This window comes from Trichomycterus rosablanca, chromosome 1 (genome assembly GCF_030014385.1).
Source record: "Trichomycterus rosablanca isolate fTriRos1 chromosome 1, fTriRos1.hap1, whole genome shotgun sequence".
In the NCBI taxonomy this organism is placed as follows: Eukaryota; Metazoa; Chordata; class Actinopteri; order Siluriformes; family Trichomycteridae; genus Trichomycterus; species Trichomycterus rosablanca.
The window spans coordinates 66,476,672-66,501,588 of NC_085988.1; the positions used below are offsets into that span (position 1 = coordinate 66,476,672).

At 40.2% G+C, this 24,917-nt stretch overlaps 1 protein-coding gene across 2 annotated transcripts in view; it reads right to left on the reverse strand.

Annotated features, from left to right (window-relative positions):
• plxna4 (plexin A4) overlaps positions 1-24,917 on the reverse strand; it is a 317,539-nt gene that overhangs the window by 102,510 nt on the left and 190,112 nt on the right. For both annotated transcript variants that reach the window (XM_062995348.1, XM_062995355.1), the window contains exon 5: positions 24,780-24,880. In XM_062995348.1, the coding sequence (XP_062851418.1) occupies positions 24,780-24,880 (101 nt within the window). The remainder of the gene's footprint in view (positions 1-24,779; positions 24,881-24,917) is intronic.

The following is a 24,917-nucleotide window of genomic DNA, read 5'->3' on the forward strand; positions in this document are numbered from 1 at the left end:
GAATCTTCCACTGTCCAACGAGGTCACTGAAGAAAGTAAATAAGGGTGTTTATTATTTCTCGTGTTATAACCCTTCTTTGTTTGGTACCATTTAACATATTCAATAATTCCTTTCTTAGCCAAATACCTTAACCTTAGCCAAATAAAAAACAAAAAACAAAAAAAAACTTACTGACCTTTCTGTATTTTATATCTAACATTCCCACCTGCTGGGCTCATGTTGGCTGGCAGTGTGTGTAAAGGCTCAGATTAACTGAAAACGCACTTTCAGGTCTCTTTAAACAGCACTTCAAAAGCATTCTGCACCTAATTAAACATGCTTTGCTTTAGCTGGGGATGACCCTTTATAAGCAGCCTTTAATCTAGACTCTGGGTGCTGGGTTCTTGTTTGTCTGTGTGTCTGCTTGTTGGTTCGTTAAACTGCTATGTTGGGCTGAAGGTCAGATTTGACAACCTGCCTAGCTTCTCCTGCCAGTGTCCTTTTAATACAGAGTCCGTGAACTTAGCCAGTAGCATGGTCTATTTGTAGTGAGTGTAGCCGTCATAAGAGAACCATTCCGCCTCCAGAGATGGTATAGCAAATTTTCCTGCATGCGGCTGCCAAAACAGGCCAATCGTGAATGTGACTGGTGTCCAGTCGATGGCATGGCAGTCTTTTTGTATATGTAAATGTTTATTACCAGTGTATTGAGCTTCCCTTTCTTGGTTCTTTTTTGAGAGCTTGGGTTGTTACTCACTGGTGGATCGAGTAGCTGGCACAAGTGGCAATCCAGGTTTTCTTTCACTTTTCTGTGTTTCTGAATAGTTGCTGATCAGACTCATATAAAGTGATGCTTTCTTTTTTATAAAAAAAAATGTGCGTTACTCTCAAATACCGCTTCAGGCTATGGCTTACGGTTTGGTCATGTCCTCTGATTACTGCTCATTCTTTAGCCATTATTTACCCCCATGACAGTATATATATATATACACTGTATATATATATATACACTCCTGATCAAAATCTTAAGACCAGTTAAAAAATTGCAAGAATTTGCATTTTGCACTATTGGATCTTAAGAAGGTTTCCAAGTAGAGCTTCACAATGCTAAAAGAAGAAATGGGTGCAAGAGACAAAAACTTTTAAGCAGTCAATTTATTGAAAACTGCATTTACACTCAAACATGCTTTTTTCAGCTGATCAAAAGTTTAAGACCACAGCCTTTAAAAGCCAAAATGTGCGCAGAAATTTGGATTCCATGTCATTTTCTGTAAAGTATTTACACTGTCAAGACCTCCTGATGGCAAAAGCAAAAAAGCTCACTGACTTTGAACGTGGTAGGATTGTTGAGCTTCATAAGCAAGGCCTCTCACAACGTGCCATCACTGCTGAGATTGGATGCAGTAAGACAGTCATTTTGCATTTATTAAAAGACCCTGAGGGTTATGGAACAAAAAAGTCAAGTGGTAGACCCAAAAACATTTCACCAGCGCTGAGCCGCAGGATCCGATTGGCTGTCCGTCAAGACACGGGACAATCCTCGACCCAAATTAAGGCCATTACTGGTGCTGACTGCAGCTCAATAACCATCAGACGGCATCTGCGAGGGAAGGGCTTCAGAAACAAAAAACGTCTTCAAAGGCCACGTCTTCTTCAACGCCACAAAATTGCCCGTTTGGACTTTGCAAGGGAGCACCAAACATGGGACATTGAAAGTTGGAAGAAAGTTTTATTCTCTGATGAGAAAATTTTTTACCTTGACGGTCCTGATGGCTTCCAACGTTACTGGCATGACAAGGAGATCCCACATGAGATGTTTTCTACGCGGCACAGTGGGGGGGCGCCATCATGATTTGGGGTGCTTTTTCCTTCAATGGAACAAGGGAGCTTCAGGTTGTGCAGGGGCATCAAACAGCAGCTGGCTTTGTGGAGATGTTGCAGCGGGCATCCCTCATGACTGAGGGCCCTCGTCTGTGTGGTAACGACTGGGTTTTTCAACAGGACAATGCTGTAGTTCACAATGCCCGCCTGACAAAGGACTTCTTCCAAGAGAATAACGTCACTCTTTTGGACCATCCTGCGTGTTCCCCTGATCTAAATCTGAATGAGAACATTTGGGGATGGATGGCAAGGGAAGTTTACAAAAATGGACATCAGTTCCAGACAGTGGATGCCCTTTGTGAAGCCATCTTCAACACTTGGAGCAACGTTCCCACTAGCCTCCTGAAAACACTTGCATCAAGCATGCCTAAACGATTGTTTGAAGTGATCAACAAGAATGGTGGAGCTACTCATTACTGAGTCCTTTTTTTGACACTTTGATTTCTGTTTTGAGGGGGTTTTCGGTTTTTTTTGAGCTATGGTCTTAAACTTTTGATCAGCTGATGAACAGCCTATTTCAGTTAAATTGTTGTTTTCAATAAATTCCCTGCTCAAAAGTGTTTGTCTCTTGCGCCCATTTCTTCTTTTAGCATTGTGAAGCTCTACTTAGAACCTTCTTAAGATCCAGTAGTGCAAAATGCAAATTCTTGCAATTTTTTAACTGGTCTTAAGATTTTGATCAGGAGTGTATATATATATATATATATATATATATATATATATATATATATATATATATATATATATATATATATATACAGGGGTTGGACAAAATAACTGAAACACCTGTCATTTTAGTGTGGGAGGTTTCATGGCTAAATTGGTCTGGTGGCCAATCTTCATTAATTGCACATTGCACCAGTAAGAGCAGAGTGTGAAGGTTCAATTAGCAGGGTAAGAGCACAGTTTTGCTCAAAATATTGCAATGCACACAACATTATGGGTGACATACCAGAGTTCAAAAGAGGACAAATTGTTGGTGCACGTCTTGCTGGCGCATCTGTGACCAAGACAGCAAGTCTTTGTGATGTATCAAGAGCCACGGTATCCAGGGTAATGTCAGCATACCACCAAGAAGGACAAACCACATCCAACAGGATTAACTGTGGACGCAAGAGGAAGCTGTCTGAAAGGGATGTTCGGGTGCTAACCCGGATTGTATCCAAAAAACATAAAACCACGGCTGCCCAAATCACGGCAGAATTAAATGTGCACCTCAACTCTCCTGTTTCCACCAGAACTGTCCATCGGGAGCTCCACAGGGTCAATATACACGGCCGGGCTGCTATAGCCAAACCTTTGGTCACTCGTGCCAATGCCAAACGTCGGTTTCAATGGTGCAAGGAGCACAAATCTTGGGCTGTGGACAATGTGAAACATGTATTGTTCTCTGATGAGTCCACCTTTACTGTTTTCCCCACATCCGGGAGAGTTACGGTGTGGAGAAGCCCCAAAGAAGCGTACCACCCAGACTGTTGCATGCCCAGAGTGAAGCATGGGGGTGGATCAGTGATGGTTTGGGCTGCCATATCATGGCATTCCCTTGGCCCAATACTTGTGCTAGATGGGCACGTCACTGCCAAGGACTACCGAACCATTCTGGAGGACCATGTGCATCCAATGGCGGTGCCGTGTATCAGGATGACAATGCACCAATACACACAGCAAGACTGGTGAAAGATTGGTTTGATGAACATGAAAGTGAAGTTGAACATCTCCCATGGCCTGCACAGTCACCAGATCTAAATATTATTGAGCCACTTTGGGGTGTTTTGGAGAAGCGAGTCAGGAAACTCGCTGGGCAACACGGACTCCACAAATTTTCTATGGGGTTGAGGTCTGGAGACTGGCTAGGCCACTCCAGGACCTTGAAATGCTTTTTACGGAGCCACTGTGTGTTTGGGATCATTGTCATGCTGGAAGACCCAGCCACGTTCCATCTTCAATGCTCTCACTGATGGAAGGAGGTTTTGGCTTAAAATTTCACGATACATGGCCCCGTTCATTCTTCCCTTAACACGGATCAGTCGTCCTGTCCCCTTTGCAGACAAACAGCCCCAAAGCATGATGTTTCCACCCCCATGCTTCACAGTAGGTATGGTGTTCTTGGGTTCTTCTTCTTCCTCCAAACACGACGAGTTGAGTTTTTACCAAAAAGTTCCATTTTGGTTTCATCTGACCACATGATATTCTCCCAATCCTCTTCTGGATAATCCATATGCTCTCTGGCAAACTTCAGATGGGCCTGGACATGTACTGGCTTAAGCAGGGGGACACGCCTGGCACTGCAGGATTTGAGTCCCTCTCGGCGTAGTGTGTTACTGATGGTAGCCTTTTTACTTTGGTCCCAGCTCTCTGCAGGTCATTCATCAGGTCCCTCCGTGTTGTTCTGGGATTTTTGCTCACTGTTCTCATGATCCTTTTGACCTCACGGGATGAGATCTTGACCGCCAAGGGAGATTATCAATGGTCTTGTATGTCTTCCATTTTCTTACAATTGCTCCCACAGTTGATTTATTCACACCAACCTGCTTGCCTATTGTAGATTCACTCTTCCCAGCCTGGTGCAGGTCTACAATTTTCTTCCTGGTGTCCTTCGACAGCTCTTTGGTCTTGGCCATGGTTGAGTTTGGAGTCTGACTGTTTGAGGCTGTGGACAGGTGTCTTTTATACAGATAACGATGTCAAACAGGTGCAATTAATACAGGTAACGAGTGGAGGACAGAAGAGCTTCTTAAAGAATAAGTTACAGGTCTGTGAGAGCCAGAAATCTTGCTTGTTTGTTATTGACCAAATACTTATTTTCCACCATAATTTACAAATAAATTCTTTAAAAATCCTACAATGTGATTTCCTGGATTTTTTCCCCCTCATTTTGTCTCTCATAGTTGAAGTGTACCTATGATGAAAATTACAGACCTCTCTCATCTTTCTAAGTAGGAGAACCTGCACAATCAGTGGCTGACTAAATACTTTTTGACCCCACTGTTTATATATATATATATATATATATATATATATATATATATATATATATATATATATATATATGTATATATATACAATATATACAGTATATATACAGTATATATATATATATATTTCTTACACATCTTTATACTCAGCTACCATTTTAAACCAGGGCAAGAAGAAGAGGAATATGGCAGATTTAAATTTAGATACAACTTTAGCTAATCCCTGGTGGCCCCTCATGAGAGAGAGGAAGACAAACAGGCCTTCATTATCAAGCCAAAAAGGAACAGGTGAGAACATGAAAAAATAAAGTGTGACAAAAATAGGACCAAGGCAACAAAAGGTAGAAGGATCAATAAGCACTGATTTTGTATTCTCGTGCAGGAATGTGCAAGTTACTGACTGAAAAAGAGAGAGAGAGAGAGTGTGTGTGTGAAAATGGCGGAGAAGGAAAGAGCCATTACAAAGTCCACTGGCTCTGACCCTATTCTTTGCAGCATGGAAGGGTTCACCCTTAGGGCTCCTGCTCTCCACACAGCCACAAACTGAAGCCAGGCAGAAAATTATTAAAGAGCACCTTAGGAACAACCCCCATGTACTGCATGATTCTAATATACATCCACTCATGCTTGCTCAGACCTAAAACAAATACACACATATGCCCTGTAGGGATGTAGTATTGGTATGTTTATATTGCTGACTATACAATACATGACCAGATTTATGTGGACACTTTTTGATTAGTAGGTACACTAGGACATTTAAACTGCCGGTTTATCAAGTTTTAGCACAGCTAGAGCTTGGTCACCTTGGACAACTGCAGTTGCTGTTACAGTAAAGTGGAAACATCTAGGACTGACAAGAGCTTAGCCACAATGGTCAGGAAGGCCACAAGCTTTCAGATTGCGACTGCCATGTGTTAAAAGTCCTTGATACAACACTGAACTGTGTTCAATTACTGCTTGTATAAGCAATGTAAGCAAATGAACTGTTTGCTCTGAGCTTTTAGGACTAGACTTCCATCGCTAAGCAGTCATAACACGAGCCTCAGATCACCATGCACAACAACCATTAATGGATTTGGGAGTGAAGATATTAGGTGAGCCTGATTAGCAAATCAGTATGGATGATGGGAAGCAGTCTGGTCAATTGTTATGGTGGAGCAGAAAAAAACAGAACTGAGAATCCTCTGCTAGCAAGGTCGGGTCCTGCATCAGATACACTGTATGATCAAAAGTATTTAGACAGCTGACCATGAGCTTGTTTAACATCCCATTTAAAAAAGAACTTATATTAAAATAGAGATGTGATAATTATAGCTATGACAACAGCCACCCATTTAAGAAGGCTTCACTGGACACTGATGTTGGTCAAGAAAGTCTTAATTGATGTTCCAGTTTATAGCTGTGTAGTGGGGCTGAGGTCAGGGCTCTGTGCAGGACAGCGATAGTTTTTCTACACCAAGCGTTACTTTATGTCTTTATAGACCTTGGTTTGTGCACAGGGACACAGTAATGCAGGAACAGGAAAAGGATCTCCCTTAATTGTTGCTGTGAAGTTGGAAGCATATAATTTCCTTGATTTAATTAATTTATTACACCTATTACAACTGTTGTGGCTGAAACACATTAATTAAAAAATTAGAAGCGGTGTCCCAATATTTTTGTCCATATAGTTCATACACAAAAGGTTTGTAAGATTCAGGGTTAAATAGTGACCAGTCTGTATAGAGCTTTGGCCTTAAACCTTATACAACAGCTTTGGAATGATTCATAACACAGACTAAATGCCAGGCCATCTTTCCCAACCTATATTCATTTCCTATTTTTCTCATATTCCTTCACTGGACCACTGCGTACACATCCAACTGCCTCTCACAGACTCAAACCCAAATTCATCCTGACACCATAAAACACCCCTCTTATGATAACGCAAAAGCAACCTCAAAAACTAGGTATGCAATTTCAGCAGCTGTCAAATCCACCTCAGACAAGTTGCCTCATCTCGTCTTCGTGTTGCCACTATCGCTACCTTTAACTGTGCCCGAGGACATGCTATATATTAAATGGTTTATCTGCTTCTTCCAACATCATAGATCTGATCAAATACCTAACATATTAAAGCAGCCATCTATCAGCGGGACTGCCTGTCGGCCCAAGTGCGTCAACCAAAAGTGTATATATTACACACTTTTTTATTACTTATTTATCTATCTAAAGAAATATGCCCTGCTGATGAAGTGATTGGGTTTCTGGATTGCCACAGAATCTATTAGAACTCATAGCAAAGGGCACAGCTACTGTAGCTTGTGAGTTAGGAACAAAGATCTGTTAGGATGCTAGCAGTCAGATGGGAGGATATTATTATTAGATAGTGGTGCTAGAAGTAGAATGGTTAATATGAAGTTATTTGAATTATGAAAGCTTGCATCCAAACTCTGGAGCAAATAAACAACATATTTAATTTGTAATCCAAATGCAGTTGGTTCTCATATTTAATGACAATTATGTCTGAAATGTTCAGAAAAGAGGACCTTAACGTCTTGTACGTTTCTGCCATGGACAAGCAACTGCACTTGATTTTAAGACAAACCATCAACTTAAGTAGTATAAAGCAGGGATAAATATCAGTCCTGGAAGCCCACTCTCTTGCAGTTTCAAGCCTTCCTTGCCTTAAACGCACCTGATCTAACTTGTAGATGGCTTGATAATTAGCTTAGTAGTTAAGTGTGGTGTGCTGGGAGAAGGGAAAGCTTGAAACCCATGAGGCTTGTGAGTTTCCATGCCTGGAGATGGAAACCAATAGTGGAAACACATTCTTTGGACTAGGGAAACACAGTCATGCTACCTGCTCTTATGTATTGTACCATCTATGAATTATTGTCTAAGAATTATAGTCTGGAGCTGGGACTAGCAGTCAGATTTGAAAATTAGGTGAATAGCCGTTCTAGAAGAATAAAGGCGATTCTAGCAGAACAAACAAGATCCTCTCTATAATCCTACTCATGATCTGAAATATGTTTAGCAAGCATATATGACTCAAACGTTTGACTATGTGTTTGACTATGTATTTGGCATACAGAAAATAAAAGTTGAAGATTTTGACCTTAAAACACATTTTAATTAGTAACTAACTGAATTAATACCATTTAAAGAAAGAAGATTTTCAGAGGCTGTAAAGTGTAGAGTGTTCACATGTGTTGTTTTCAGGTACTCCAATTTTCTTTTTATTTCTCCCACTATCATGCCAGAATGTGTATTGGCTCCTCGTCAAAGGTATACCCCTTGTCAAGTTGACCTTAGTCAGGGTCAAACATTTACCTTGCACCCAGTGTCTGGGTAACACCAGGCTAATCCTAAACCTAATTAAATTGAAGTGGTTACTAAAGAAGACAGTTTTGAACATTAGCATTGAAATGTGGTACAACAAAAGAAAGTTGGTAACCAGAGACAAGGTGATTTGTTAAAGCTGGCATGTTTCCCAGCTGCCCCAAACAGCTGACAAAAAATAAAAGTGTTTCTCACTCTTTGGACAATTAGAGGACCAACAGGTCACAGCATGACAAAAAGTAAAAAATCAATGTTCAGAAACTAAAATTAGAGGTCTGGAAGTTTGAAGATCAACAGGATCTAGTTACCGCTTCCGCAGTACCAAAACAAGGTGAATGACTACCTCAAAGCAGCATTGTCAGCAGACATATCACTTCCCCAGGTAGCATTATGAAAAGAATTGGCCTTTTAAATGTCTGAGTGGCGTCTCTCTAGGTAAAATGCACTTGACACCAAAAAGAGATTCAATTAAAACTTCTCAGGCTTAGACATGCCTGGATTCAGATCTCACAGAAACCGTCTGCCAAACCACATACCACCTACGGTGAACAGTTCCCTCAGTAAGTCACACTGCAATTGACCCTTACTGTTCGATACCAGCCCACATGGGGTACTAGCACTCTGGAAGTGCATATGGGAAAACAATGCCAGGGTAGATTTGGAAGTGTATTTGAATATTTGCTATTGTTTGGCGTACACAATTTAGTCTAAACAAGATTTTAGGCATATGGACATGGTACTATGTGGAAATTTGATGATTATTCAAATAACGTCACAGATTTTGCCTATTTAATTTGGTGCATATACTATGCTGAGGTGGGTAGAAAACTGATAATAGGGATGCTGGTGATACAATTACATCATGTACTGCAAATAAATTGTAACTCATGTAATACCATAGGTATCACATCATATAAGATGCATTTTTTTTACATTGTTTAACATAATTAGGCAAGTATTTGAATTGAATTTGGTTAAATTTAAAATAATATATAACAAATCCTTACTCTATGAACCCATGCAGACACAGAAAAATATAAGTGACTCAATACATTATATTTTTTACATACATTGGTAAATACATTGTTGTTGTTTTTTAAATATGTTGGTGTTACGAAATATTAATATTAATAGGAAATATTAATGATAATAAATACATTAATTAGTTTGCACTGACCATTGTAGAAGCATTGTTGCTTAGAACTGAATTTAACGAGTTTATTATAAACCATGCAGTATTTACATTGCCAGAGTCAAACTTCATTACATCAAATTGTTTAATTTAATATCCTTTTAATGTTTGCTTAATTCTAGGCAGGGTCACTGGTTCTAGTGACATCTGGAAACAGTGGGTGCGAGGCAAGAATACACCCTGGACAGGGTGGCTATCTCAGAGCATTTACTACTCGCCCATTCACAGACCCCCAACTCACTCACTGCTTAATCATATAATTTAGAGTAGCCAGTTCACCTTTGCATGTTTTTGGGAAATTAAAAGAAACCTGGAAGAATACAGAAATACAGTCTAATATAATGTCCAACAGTGACAATGATCAGGTGAGGATTATACCCAGGTCCCCAAGACTTATGTTGATGTGTGGCACACAATCTAGCTGTGGTAATATGCTGCCCTTCTTATCTAAATAAAAAAAATAAAAAAAACTATTTAACCAAATACTTTCTGAATACTTTTTTACAACACAGTATTTTACTAGTACCTTTTTCAGCCTTTCTAACACTCTACCCCTCCAGAATGTCAGTCTAAGCCATCAAGCTCATGCTCTGTCAGTCTGCGACAGGTCACCGGCCGATACCCCTCTCTCCCCCTACAAACACCCCCCTCTCCCCGCTCACACGATTTCTGGGTGCTGGGTGACAGTGCTGTGACAGCAGTAGATAGGCTGTTGTGTACTGCTTGCTGCACTGCTACCGATCGTGGTGACAGTTGTGAGCGAGGCTGCAGTTTCATCCCGACGCCCCCACCACTTTGTAGCGTATTTCATCCTTTAACCCCCTCCTCCTCGTCCCATTCCCCCACCACCACTACCTCCTACTCACCACCTGTCTCGTGTACACCTGCTGTACCCCGCATTTCAGAAAGTGATTTTGTACTTAAATACAGATTATTGCATCCACTTAACATTTGCATTAATCAAATATAGTTCCTGATTACACTAATAAATGAGTTGTGGCACGTAATAGAAATGTATCAGATGTGCTTTGCATGTTGCCTTATTTTTACAAGAATTTTAAAAGTGCTGACAAAGTGCTTCAGGAAAATTAAGTGAAAATTGCATGCATGTGCAAATTAATACCTAAAAACCTAGAAACTCAATACACTGGGTATACAGATAACATATCTACACTAGGTATTGACTAAATGTGACTTATTTTGCTGGCTGGTTTATCTACTTTATCTATTTTGTAGTGATAGTAAAAGAAGATGTTATTAGACACAACAGTGAAAACTAGCTATTGATCAAAGTAAAAATAAGCCAGTGTTGAACTGCAGTTTTCCACCAAGCAGATAATTTAATGTGGTACCACTGGGACTAATTATGTATTGGAGCAGTACAGGGACTAGTGCCTCTAATGTACACGTAATGCACACAGCTACAGCTTTTTTTTCTATTAAATAAGTGAAAAGCAATGCTACTTTCTATGTTTGTATGTAAGTAATTGTGAATGTAACTTTTAAAGAACACCCAAATTTACTAAAATCTTTACCTTCTTTATGGCAACATATGTGCATGATCTGACAACCTGCTGCTGTTTTAATCTAAGCCCCTATTCTTAACTTTCCTGGTACACTGTTAACTATGGTATATTGCATACAAAAATGCAAGAGATCACAGTAGGGAACCCCAAACTGAGTCTAAAAAGGATACTCCAACAGTGATAAATTAGTGCTGCTACGATACATACAGTGTATCACAAAAGTGAGTACACCCCTAACATTTCTTCAAATATTTCATTATATCTTTTCATGGGACAACACTATAGACATGAAACTTGGATATAACTTAGAGTAGTCAGTGTACAGCTTGTATAGCAGTGTAGATTTACTGTCTTCTGAAAATAACTCAACATACAGCCATTAATGTCTAAATAGCTGGCAACATAAGTGAGTACACCCCACAGTGAACATGTCCAAATTGTGCCCAAATGTGTCGTTGTCCCTCCCTGGTGTCATGTGTCAAGGTCCCAGGTGTAAATGGGGAGCAGGGCTGTTAAATTTGGTGTTTTGGGTACAATTCTCTCATACTGGCCACTGGATATTCAACATGGCACCTCATGGCAAAGAACTCTCTGAGGATGTGAGAAATAGAATTGTTGCTCTCCACAAAGATGGCCTGGGCTATAAGAAGATTGCTAACACCCTGAAACTGAGCTACAGCATGGTGGCCAAGGTCATACAGCGGTTTTCCAGGACAGGTTCCACTCGGAACAGGCTTCGCCAGGGTCGACCAAAGAGGTTGAGTCCACGTGTTCGGCGTCATATCCAGAGGTTGGCTTTAAAAAATAGACACATGAGTGCTGCCAGCATTGCTGCAGAGGTTGAAGACGTGGGAGGTCAGCCTGTCAGGGCTCAGACCATACGCCGCACACTGCATCAACTCGGTCTGCATGGTCGTCATCCCAGAAGGAAGCTGACGCACAAGAAAGCCAGCAAACAGTTTGCTGAAGACAAGCAGTCCAAGAACATGGATTACTGGAATGCCCTGTGGTCTGACGAGACCAAGATAAACTTGTTTGGCTCAGATGGTGTCCATTATGTGTGGCGGCGCCCTGGTGAGAAGTACCAAGACAACTGTATCTTGCCTACAGTCAAGCATGGTGGTGGTAGCATCATGGTCTTGGGCTGCATGAGTGTTGCTGGCACTGGGGAGCTGCAGTTCATTGAGGGAAACATTAATTCCAACATGTACTGTGACATTCTGAAACAGAGCATGATCCCCTCCCTTCGAAAACTGGGCCTCATGGCAGTTTTCCAACAGGATAACGACCCCAAACACAACCTCCAAGATGACAACTGCCTTGCTGAGGAAGCTGAAGGTAAAGGTAATGGACTAAACCCAATTGAGCACCTGTGGCGCATCCTCAAGTGGAAGGTGGAGGAGTTCAAGGTGTCTAACATCCACCAGCTCCGTGATGTTATCATGGAGGAGTGGAAGAGGATTCCAGTAGCAACCTGTGCAGCTCTGGTGAATTCCATGACCAGGAGGGTTAAGGCAGTGATAATAATGGTGGTCACACAAAATATTGACATTTTGGGCACAATTTGGACATGTTCACTGTGGGGTGTACTCACTTATGTTGCCAGCCATTTAGACATTAATGGCTGTGTGTTGAGTTATTTTCAGAAGACAGTAAATCTACACTGCTATACAAGTTGTACACTGACTACTCTAAGTTATATCCAAGTTTCATGTCTATAGTGTCGTCCCATGAAAAGATATAATAAAATATTTGCAGAAATGTGAGGGGTGTACTCACTTTTGTGATACACTGTAGATAGATAACTTTATTAATCCCATAGAGAAAGTCAGTTATTACAGCAGCTGAAGATACATTAAAGCAAAAAGTATTAGAGTACACAAGTATTAAAGTACACAAGTAATGTTGTACACACTATGTAATTAAACAAATAGAATAAAAATGTAGTATGTAATATAAAAAACTTTATCCTGGCGGTAAATATTGTTAGATGAGATATGTAATACGTAATATACTATAAAGTGTGTTGTAAAGTGTTCATTGCAGTAAATATGATCAGATGTGTAATATAGTCTTTATAAACAGAGTGCTAGATCATGACCATGAGTCTATCCTGATAGTAACTCAGTGTTCGATGATGATGTCCCGAACTAGTGAACTGTTATACAGCGTGATTGCTGCTGGTACAAACGACCTCCTGTACCGTTCCTTGTTACAGCGGAGTTGGATGAGTCTGTTGCTGAAAGTGCTCCGCTGTCTGACTAGCAGGTCATTAAGAGGTGTGATGAATTGTCAAGTATGGTTGTGAGTTTATTCAGTGACCTCCTTTCAACCACCAACTCGAAACTGTCAAGTGAGCAGCCCAAGACTGAGCCTTCCTGATCAGTTTGTTAAGTTTCTTTACATCCCCTGCTCTGAGGCTGCCTACCCAACACACTGCTGATTAGCTAAGTAGCTGGAAGGAAACTAGCTGTCCCTTGACATAGGTAAACATAAGTGAGGTTTAAATATTAAACAGTAGGTAGTAATAACAGTAAGTAAAAAAAAAGGTAAAAAGTGCCAAAATATCATTAAACCACATTTGCTGAGTTATCTACTTTTAAATTTAAGCATGTCCTGTTATCGAACATCATTAGACAATTAGGCATCAATCAGACAAGATTAATCACAGGGAATTCTAAAGGATGAAAACCGAACGGGAGATCAAGTGCATTAACCTGTCAAAAGGCCTAACATTTATACTGATGCTAGGGGTATTATCTGGTATTGTTATGGAATTGGCTAACCCCAAAATCTTAAGCCGTGTTGTCCCATAAGATAATCTAAGAACTTCCCATAATTCCCATAACTTAAAATCATGGCACTCTCAAAACCAGGCAGCTCCAAGATTAAAACCACTGTTGCATACCAATATAGATTTAATAACTTTGTAATAAACCTTTTTTTTTTTTTTTAATCATGCTGTGGTAAATATTACTATTTTATTATGGCAAATAAAATTTACTGTTGTCTTTTTTAAAGCTGTCTACATTATGAGCTGTTTATATTATTAAGTATTGTAATTAGCCTCCTAGTTTTTGAATTTATGTGTTTCAGCCACAACAATTGCTAAAAAGTATAATAAATAAATTAATTATAAGTTAAACTATATGCTTTCAACTTTGCACAGCAACAGTTTATGAAAGGCCCTTTACTGTTCCAGCATGACTGTCCCTGTGCACAAAGCAAGGTCTATAAAGATATGAAGAAAAGCTTGGTTTAAAGAAACTTCAATAGCCTGTACAGGGTTTAATTTTGAATAGGAAAAATGTTCTTTTTTTAAAATTTTTCTAATATAAATTATAGTCTGCTCTATTAAAGACTAAAAAAGACTAGCCCATGCATTGACATCTACTGATTGGACTTTAAAGTTATTTAAAATAGGCTATTGATAAATAGGCAAATAAATTACATACATTCTAAAACCCCACATAAGAAACTTACTGATTTCTTTTTTCAGGTCATGTTTGTTTGTGTGTGTAACATTTGCAGGTGGTAAAAGACAATTATCTTAAAATACAGAACAAACAATTAAAATATTTAGCTACTTATGGCACTTGCAAGCTTTCTACCCAGCCTGCAGTCAACCCACAGATAGAAGAAAGACAGCAAAACAGACAGCTGTAGACAATGAAACTGAGATATGTTTACAGATTTTGTTTTTATAACATTTACCAGCATCCTCCACTGAGGCCACAATGAAGATATTAGAACTGGGGAATTAATTTGACTTGCATTAGTGTTGATGGCAATCCACGTCCAATCTCACCCAATCTGTGTCAGTGTTACTGTCAGTGAGGCACATTTGAAGCATTGTTTCAATATCTTAATTAACATTTAGACCATTTCTATCCCCATGCCATTCATACTCAGTATAATGACAGGACATGGATTTACAACACCTTTTTTCTTTAACATTTCTATTCGAAAGTTGAAAACATTTCACAGCGGGAAAGGTTGGAGCATGGAGACCCCCAAAGGGATTGGCTGTGCTACAAAGGGAGGAGGGATAATGTTGTCAAACTGTTGTAAATATGTTTGAACATGTTTAGGGATTAGCCAGGAACACTCTTGAACAGTGCAGCAGATACGACAAATGGCATAATGTGCAGTTAGATGTTGCAGGAAGTCCCAGAGGCATGTGTTTGATCAGATGGCTTTCAATAGCCGTGACAAATGCTAAACTAACTGTAGGGTAATCACCAAATAAAATAAAAGTTATAGCTAAATTTACTCGTGCCATGAATGTGGTATATAATGGTGTACTATTTATAAAGTGCCAATATAAAATTAAAATGATTTTAATTGAAATCAAATATTGGTTAACACTAGATTAGTGATTAAGCTGGTCTTGTATAGTTAATACAGTATAGTAACTATAGCATGGTATAGTAAGTTTCCTTCCGTTCTTTCTTCCTACCTCCCTTCCTCCCGTCTGTCCATACATCCTTCCTCAATGCCGTCTTTCCTTTTTTCCATCCACCCATCCATCCATCCATACAATCCATCATCTATCCATCGATCCACCCATTAATCTATACATCCATCCAACCATCCATCCATCCAACCATCCATCCATATCCACCCACACGCCCATCCATCCAATCCCATCCATCCATTCATCCATCCATCCATACAATCCATCCATCCATCCATCCACCCATTCATCTATACAATCCATCCATCCATCCATATCCACCCACACATCCATCCAATCCCACCCATTCATCCATCCACCCACCCACTCTACCATCCATCCATCCATCCATATCCACCCACACGCCCATCCATCCAATCCCATCCATCCATCCATCCACACATCCATCCATACAATCCATCCATCCATCCATCTATCCATCCACCCATTCATCTATACAATCCATCCATCCATCCATATCCACCCACACATCCATCCAATCCCACCCATTCATCCATCCACCCACCCACTCTACCATTCATCCATCCATCCATCCATCCATATCCACCCACACGCCCATCCATCCAATCCTATCCATCCAATCCCACCCATCCATCCATCCATCCATCCATCCATCCATCCACACATGCATCCATCCATCCAATCCCATTCATCCATCCATACAATCCATCCATCCATCCACCCATTCATCTATACATCCATCCATCCATATCCACCCACACATCCATCCATCCAATCCCACCCATCCATCCATATCCACCCATCCATCCATATCCACCCATCCATCCATATCCACCCACACTCCCATCCATCCAATCCCATCCATCCATCCATCCATACAATCCATCCATCCACCCATTCATCTATACATCCATCCATCCATCCATATCCACCCACACATCCATCCATCCAATCCCACCCATCCATCCATCCATCCACCCACCCACTCTACCATTCATCCATCCATCTATCTATCTATCCATCCATATCCACCCACACGCCCATCCATCCAATCCTATCCATCCAATCCCACCCATCCATCCATCCATCCACACATGCATCCATCCATCCAATCCCATTCATCCATCCATACAATCCATCCATCCACCCATTCATCTATACATCCATCCATCCATATCCACCCACACATCCATCCATCCAATCCCACCCATCCATCCATCCACCCACCCACTCTACCATCCATCCATCCTTCCTTTCATCCATCCATCCACCCACCCACTCTACCATCCATCCATCCTTCCTTTCATCCATCCATCCATACACCCATCCATCCATCCATCCATACACCCAACCCCATCCATCCATCCATCTATCCATACACCCAACCCCACCCATCCATGCATCCATCCATCCATCCATCCATCCATCCACCCACCCATCCATCCAATCCCATCCATCCAATCCCATCTATATCCACCCACACATCCATCCATCCAATCCCATCCATCCAATCCCACCCACCCACCCATCCATCCATCCACCAAATAAAGCCATGCTCATTGGTTTATACACATTCTTCATCAAAGGTTAATGAAAGGGCATTTTACCCAAAAAAGCTTTTGTCACCTTTTTAAAGATAGTTTGCTAGTTCGAGTGTGTGTGTGTGTGTGTCTTTGTGTGTGTTTAAGTGTGTGCTGAATGAATCTACATTTTGAAGGTCAGAGCCAAATATCTAGAGACTGGTTAGAAAGTTAATGCATTGTTAATTTGGTGTCACACTATCTCCTCAAGTAGTTCTTACAAACACACACACACATACACACACACACACACACACACACACACACACACACACACACACACACACACACAATGTCGTTTGGGTTGAAAAATAAGGTCAGCAAATAAAACTGTTCCCAGTCCCCAGTCCCTCACCCAATCACCCAACCCAAAGACCTTAGATCTTTATTTCTCTAGTTGTGTACTGCAAACATGATCTTCTCTCTCTGAGGGACTGAGGTGGGTGTTTGATATTTAGATTGACAGAAAGTGACAAAGTTTTATTTGGTCTTATTCTGTGACTTGCATCAAGAAGCTGTCATACAGCTGTACAGTTTAGAGGGATTCCATCTATGCATTCAGGTGATCTAACAGCTATTATTAGTACTGGGCTAGCTGTGTTCAAAGTACATAACCAAGATGTTTATAATTCTGTATTTTTAATGAAAGCAAAGGTATAAAACGTTTAGACTGTGCTTAGTAGTTTTATAGGCATTACAAATGTATGATAAGCTCATTATTCTAAATTGTTTTATATTAAGCCTAAAAAGAAACTCACCTCATTTGGCTTGGCATCATACTCATACAAAATCAATAATTCCTAGGGAAAACCCAAGTTTTTAAATAAACTATTATCAGTTTGCTAACTACTGTTATTATCTTTTTAGAAAAGTCATCAAGTCAGTGATTAAAGATAACAATGACATTTTAGTTGATGGTACACCCACACTGCTTTTTCGCAGTAAAACTAAAAACCATAGTAACAAAGAGAAGGCAAGCTACAGGGGAATTAAAGTTAATTCAACAATGCTGAAGAGAAAGTGAACAAAGAAGCAATTGATGGTGGGAAGAAGGCCTTGTGCTGGGGTTAGACTTGGTGTTAAGATGGGTCTTTGTGGGTCTCTCGTGAGGATACTGATGGTATCATCAGTGCATAAAAGACACTGGTGAAGCTTTGATGCAAACACAGCAAGAGATAACTATCAAGTATTATTACACACATTTAACCCTGATAAGCTTCTGTTTCTTAAAAAGAACAACCACTTCTGCAACAGCAATTCTGCATTAATGTAAATATGTTATCTTAGCTGAATTTTATAGCTGGAATGTTTGCTCTTATTATGTGTTATCATGTATGGGTGGTGGAGCATTCCCAGCACTGTAATGAAACTGGTAGAATGTGTTAGTCTGCTATGAGTGTATTAGGTGCAGCAGTGTTTTGGGGTTTTTTAAATACTGTTTAAACTTACTGGCCTCTTTATTAGACACATACCCTGTCAGTACTTGTTCTAGGTATACAGTTACAGAATAGGACTGTTTTTTATGCATGAAAATGTGTGGTAATCTTCCTCTAGTCTTTCATCAGCTGACACTTTCTAATCACAGAATGTATCGGCTTTACATTTTTGGTTGGAACATTATTCTCCTCCAGGCATTAACATGTTTTAAAATCCCAACAATACTGTTATACCTGATACACTCACACCAGTACAACACACACCACTATGTTATTACCATGTTAGTGTCACTGCAATGCTGAGAATGGCCCATCACCCAAATAATCTGGTCAGTGGGTGTTGTATTGGGTAAATGGGGAATGGGATGGCACCCAGGTGGCACAGCAGGATATTCCGCTAGCACACCAGTGCCGAGATTCTAAACTCCTTGATTCTAAACTCGGCGTTGCCACCGGTCGGCTGGGTGCCATATAGCGGGCTTAATTGGCAGTGCCTGCAGCAGACACTGTGAGGGCAGGATGACCGGACTATGTGGGTGGGGTCTTCAAACGCTGTGTAAGGACCCAGATTAGCAGATAGAGAGGTGCCTGTGCAGAGTGCATGGATGAAAAAGGGTTCCGCTAAGGAGGAGGCGTGAGCAGCAGAATACCCACCACGACTGCAATCAGGGATCCCCCAGCAGCGGAAGACAAACTGACTACGCTAAAGTGGGAGAAAATGGGAGAAAATGCATAAATAAAAAAAATCATAAATAAATGGGGAATAGGGGTGACACAGTGTACAGTGCTACAGATGGACCTTAGTAAGAAATTGTATAATCTCAAAATTAATGTGTATGGTATGTATGCTTTAAAGTCTTGTGTGTATAATGTAAAAATGTGGGATATTGTTTTTTTATGACAAGCAATGTGTACCTGTCTTTCAAAAATACTGTAATGTTCTTTAAAACAATCTGTACAAAGGTTACAGTACAGTACAAGTACAAACATTTAAAATATAAAATGTTGCCTTTTAGTTTATACCTAGCAAATATGAAAAGAACCACTGGCATACCTACATTTCCCACAAAACATGAATCTAAAATACTTATACAAAAGCAGACTTAAAAAGCATAATTTGCTTTTTTCTTTTTGTCCTCTCCTGTATCCCCACCCTTCTTTCTTCTATGCTGAATACACAGTCAGTAATTGAAAATGCCTGCTGCATCCTGCTGTATTGTTTAGACCGTGAAGGTGCAAATTCTCAGTGCGTGCCTGAGAGCCTCAGCACTGAATGCACCTGATCACCATGACAGTCACATCCATTCTCCTCTCTCCACTATCATCTCTATTGATCCACCACAGTAGGTTTCATCCACCCATGCCAGATATAAAAACAACACTGTGGAAATAGCTGAATTGAGTTATGGCTTTATTCATTTGTGAATGTTGTTGGATTAGAGAAGAGAAATGGGAGTGGTCACTAACAGGAAAGAGCTACGGAGTGTGTGTGAGGGGGTAACTGAGCCTGGTTATATATACAAAAAGGCGAGTCCACATATCATGTGAGCCCACATATAAATTGGTGTATTGCAAGAAACATATATTGGATAAAGCACCAATACATTGAGGGGTATTACACACATACATTCACATTTACAGCTAGAGGCAATTTAGAGCAGCCAATCCATGTTTTGAAAGGTATTACAGTTGCAATTTAAAATATATGGTACAATATAAAATACATTTAAATACATTTAAAACAACAAAGACAACAACAACAGAAATAAACAATCTCAATTGATGGTCTTTATATGTTTATGGATTAATTTGGATTAGAGCAAAGAAATAAGGGATGGAATGCTAGACCCAGGAGAGCTTGGCTGAGGTTTCTGAGTCCTGGTTAAGTATACAGACAGAGTAGGGGAATGGAAAAGGTAAACAGTTTTGGGTTGCCAAATTCCAGAAAAGAAAGAGGTGTTTCAATACCTCCTGGCAGTGGGACACATAAAAGAAACAAAAAAAAAATGAAGAAATGAAACAAAATACTGTACAAAAGTGGCAGCACAAACAGTGCATAAAGGAGGGCAAGAAGGAGGCAATACAAAAAAAAACCTGAGAAAAGTCTGGAAAGATCCAAAAAGAGTTCATTGGTCAATATGCATTGAAGAAGGCAGGCGACAGATAGAAAGCCTCCAGTTAAAGTGGCATCATGGTCGAGACCGCAGACTAAAAGAGGGCGTGTGATTCAGCACTGGCTTGCCTGACTATGCTCTGATCTGCCATAAAGACCTGTTATGTCAAGGGCCTCCCAGCTCCCTGAGGCTAACTAGAAAAATGGGCATGCTTTTGTGCTTTTAAAGCTTTCCTTTTAGTATCCAGGATGAGACTGAAAGCTGGCTGTGAGGAGACGGGAAGAAAAAAGGGTCTGATTTTAATCTGTCTATCCCTGACAGCACAGTCTGTAGCTGTCAATTAGTTCTTTCTTTCAAGTAAAGCCTGGTCATTCCCCCAGCTTGTATTTAGATAATCGCCTTTATTAAAATTAAATTACCACCCAGGTAGCAGGGATAAGTGCATGGCGCAATAGTTCCTCACACAGAAATTTTGAAAAAAGGTAGATTCAGAAAATAATGTGTATGTGATATATCTGACACTGTACAAAGTAATGCGAGCTTTATATTTTCTTTGGCTGAGGATGCAGAAAAGAAACACTTCTCCTGCTTTTTGTCTGTTATCAGCAACCAAATTCAGTTGGTTCACATGTTCAAGCAGCTTCAAATACATGCTTTTGGTCATGGATAATGTGTATCTTCTCACATAAGATGACAATTGGCAAGAGATTGCTTTGTATTCTTTATAATGGGTGCAGTCAAACTAGCCAAAGTATTTACAGCATCTGGATACGGATAAGTCTTGTATAGCCAATCATAATCACCATTGAGGAATAAGGCCATGCCACAAAGTTAAATGACATTATATGATTTGTTATACATCTAAATTACATATCTATGTTGCTTTATGTCTATATTCAAACCATTACAGTCACAGAAAAATACAGGTGCATAAATATATGTAAACATTTGACTTTTGATGGTAAGTGTTCCAACTTCTCTAAAGTGCATGTAGCTTGGCATTACATACCTGAAATGAGTTTTACTAATTCTGTAGTCCCCCATTTTCATTTCAAGACAGTGTTTGTACACATTAGCTAACAAAAGCCCAAGATTGTCGTGTGTCACTCCATTTGGGAGGAAGTAATGCCAACAGCTTTATCAAACACTCAATCTTGAATGTATAGCATTTATTTATGTTATGGGTGGTGAATGTAGTAAAACTCATTAAATAAACAAAATACGACCAAATTAGAATCTGCAGGACAAAGCACGAATCAAGAATAGAAAAGACTGGCATCACTGTAGCAAAAACACTACACTCCATATGGCTGTCAAAAAACATGGAAAACAGATTTGAGGCTTAGGATTTGAGACCTGAGTGCATGGATGCAACTCTGCCAGCTACTCAGTTCACCACTGAGTTACAAACCAACTGAGTAGCAGAAGACAGACAGGTACTCAAATTTAAATATCAGCCTGGTATGACAGACAGAAAAACAAAGAACCAACCAACAAGAAGCCAGACAGTCAGAGGACTGAGTTCCTCATGGTGTAGCTGGTAACATTTGATTAGGTGCACAGAATGCTTTAAAGTGTATTTTAAAGAAAATCACACTTTCCTACTGCACCTCTTTCTGTAAGACATCACAATTGACCAATAGAAATACTCTTACATCACAAGACATAGCCTTACATATTGATCAATCCTAGGCAGATTGTATATGAAAGTATTCATTCCATTCCATTCCATTGTGTCACGGTGGGTCCGGTTCCATCCGAAATCATTGGGTGAAAGGCATAAACACATCCTGAACAGGATGCCAATCCATCGCAGGGCTTCAGCCAGCCATAGACAACCGTGTCTGTGTAGATGCCTGGCTGGCCGAGAGTACAGCTTAGATTAAAGCCTGGACCTAGTAGGCTAGCGTAATAGACAGCTACGCCACCATAGCTAGGTATTCATTAATATTTAAAATACTGGGAACTGTAGTATGGGAATTTTAATATATACAATTTGGCCAAAAGCCCTAAATTACGTAAAAAATTAGTACGAATTGATTTAATCACTAACCCTACATGAGATACCTTTTTATATGAACTAAATTATGCACATTCTGATAGCTTCGCAACCATAAGAGCGTTTCAGCTTTACTAGATTCTATTAATAACTTTAGAAAAAGACCTTGGAAGACACTACCAGGTTGGAACTCTGCCCACTAGAGGACAACCAGATATGGCTGATGCAATATGGGCAGTGGGTAGAGAAAAGCTACAGAGAGGTTTGAAAGTCTCTAGAGTTTTAGAACACAGACATGCTATTTAAGCTCCAAGTCTCACCTTTCCCTGATAATGCACCACACAACAAAGAGAGGGAGGGCGAGGGAGAGCGAGGGAGCCAGAGTAAGCGAGTCAGAGTGAGAGAGGACAAGTTTTACAGTGTCCCTGAACTTAGCCAGCAAAGTAGCGAATGCTGAAAGCCAAAAGTCGATTTCTGTACGCACTAGTGCTTTGGCTGTCCTGTGAGAGCAATGGCAACCGCACAGCTCAGGCAGCATCAGCATTCTTTGTGCTATCAGTACTCTCTTACAGCTTAGCTTTTACTAACATCTTACTATAACATTTTACTTACTCTCTTATTCTGCTCTACTGCATTTGAGAGGTTTTAATCCATCTATGCTGTTCTCGCTATATTGCCCACATCTGTACGACCTTGTTGTACACCAGACCTTGCTGCTTCTCCTAATTTATAAAGCAGATGTGTACGTACTTGTGTGATTATAGAATAAAGGAAAAGGAGGTGAGAAGGTTTGAGAGAGCAGTAGATCCCCCAGAAGACACAGACACACACACCTCCAGGGTCTTCACACGATGATGAGAAACCAATTCAATTTATGGTGAAGTGGGAAATGTGTCAGACCCAACGGGCCAACAGCCTATCTCAAACTCATCCCTTTATATCAAGGAAAGGTTTGGTCTGACTGACTCTGTGTGTATCTGTCAACAATTTCTAGGTTAAATATGAGTGCAAATGAAAAACATCCCAAACAGGAAACTCACCAGTTTAGATCAATAAACAGTTGACATCCCTCCTAGCTATTCCAGGTTACAGCTTAAAATTTATATGGCCATTTTAACCCCAGTCTACCCCAGTTTTTACTAATATTATGCTGAAAACACAACATGTGTCCATTATCAGATTTTGGAGTTTCCTGGTGCATTGCAAAACAAATAACACTACAGGATTTAAAATTGTACTTTAAGGCTTTTACAACACATTTGTGATGTGTACATTTATAAGACATTTACATTTTCAGCATTTAGCAGACGCTTTTATCCAAAGTGACTTAAAGCTGTGACAGCATACAATCAAAGCAATTGAGGGTTAAGGGCCTTGCTCAAGGACTCAACAGTGGGAACCTGGCAGTGGTGGGGCTTGAACCAGCAACCTTCTGATTACTAGCCTAGTACCCTAGGTATAGGCTACAACTGCCCCCTAAGTCCCCAATGTCACAACTCCAAATTAAGTCTACATTCTACCACTGGAGAGGACCATTTTTACACAATACATTGCAATTGTGCAGTGGGTAGCGCTGCCGCCTCATAGCAAAAAAGGTCTGAGTTCTATTTCCTGGCTGGGAGGTCAGGGTCCTATCTGTGTGGAGATTGCATGTTCTCCCCATGTCCTTGTTGGTTTTCTCCAGATTGCTCAGATGTCCAAAGACATGCAGTCAGGCCAACAGAAGCTAGTAAAAATTGCCCTACGTGTGAATGTATTTGGGTGGGCCTGCCCGGTGATGGACTGGCAACCTGTCCAGGGTGTTTACTGCCTTTTGCCTAATGAATCAGACCCTCATTTTTTGCAGTACCAGGGTAGCTCCTTTTTTCCTCACCAATTTACTGTAACATTTGTTTGTTTTTTCCAACACACATCCATTCTATGTTCTATTTCATACTGTGTATGTAAATGTTCAAAGAGCGTTTTCTTTTTAAATTAGCATTGGTGGTATAGCTTCTGTGTAAGACACTAAGAATCACTACATTCCCCTTATTAAATATAAATAGCAGTCATTCAAATAACTGGATAACTTCAAAAATGTTATAATGATAACATGATGCCATCCCAAAATCCCTGAAATAATTTTGCCAGCCAAAAACTGAAGAAGCATGGATCTATTCCAGACTAGCACTGCTTTATGAAAAGCTAATACAGTCGCAATCCAAACTCAATCCAAACTCCCATTCAGATTTACAAACATTTGCAGATTATAACCATTACTGTTCATGGTAGATTTTCCCCTTTAATGGGGGAATGTATGCAGTACAAGGAGGAAGTGTGTAAAGTACTTACATGTTGTGCAGCACACACCAACCACAGTGAGGATCCCCGGAGCCCAGACACTCATTGCACGAGGAATACTGCTCACAAGCTTCTACTGGAACACGTGTAAGCTGCAGGGGGTCAGAAGATCAAAACGTTCATTCAATA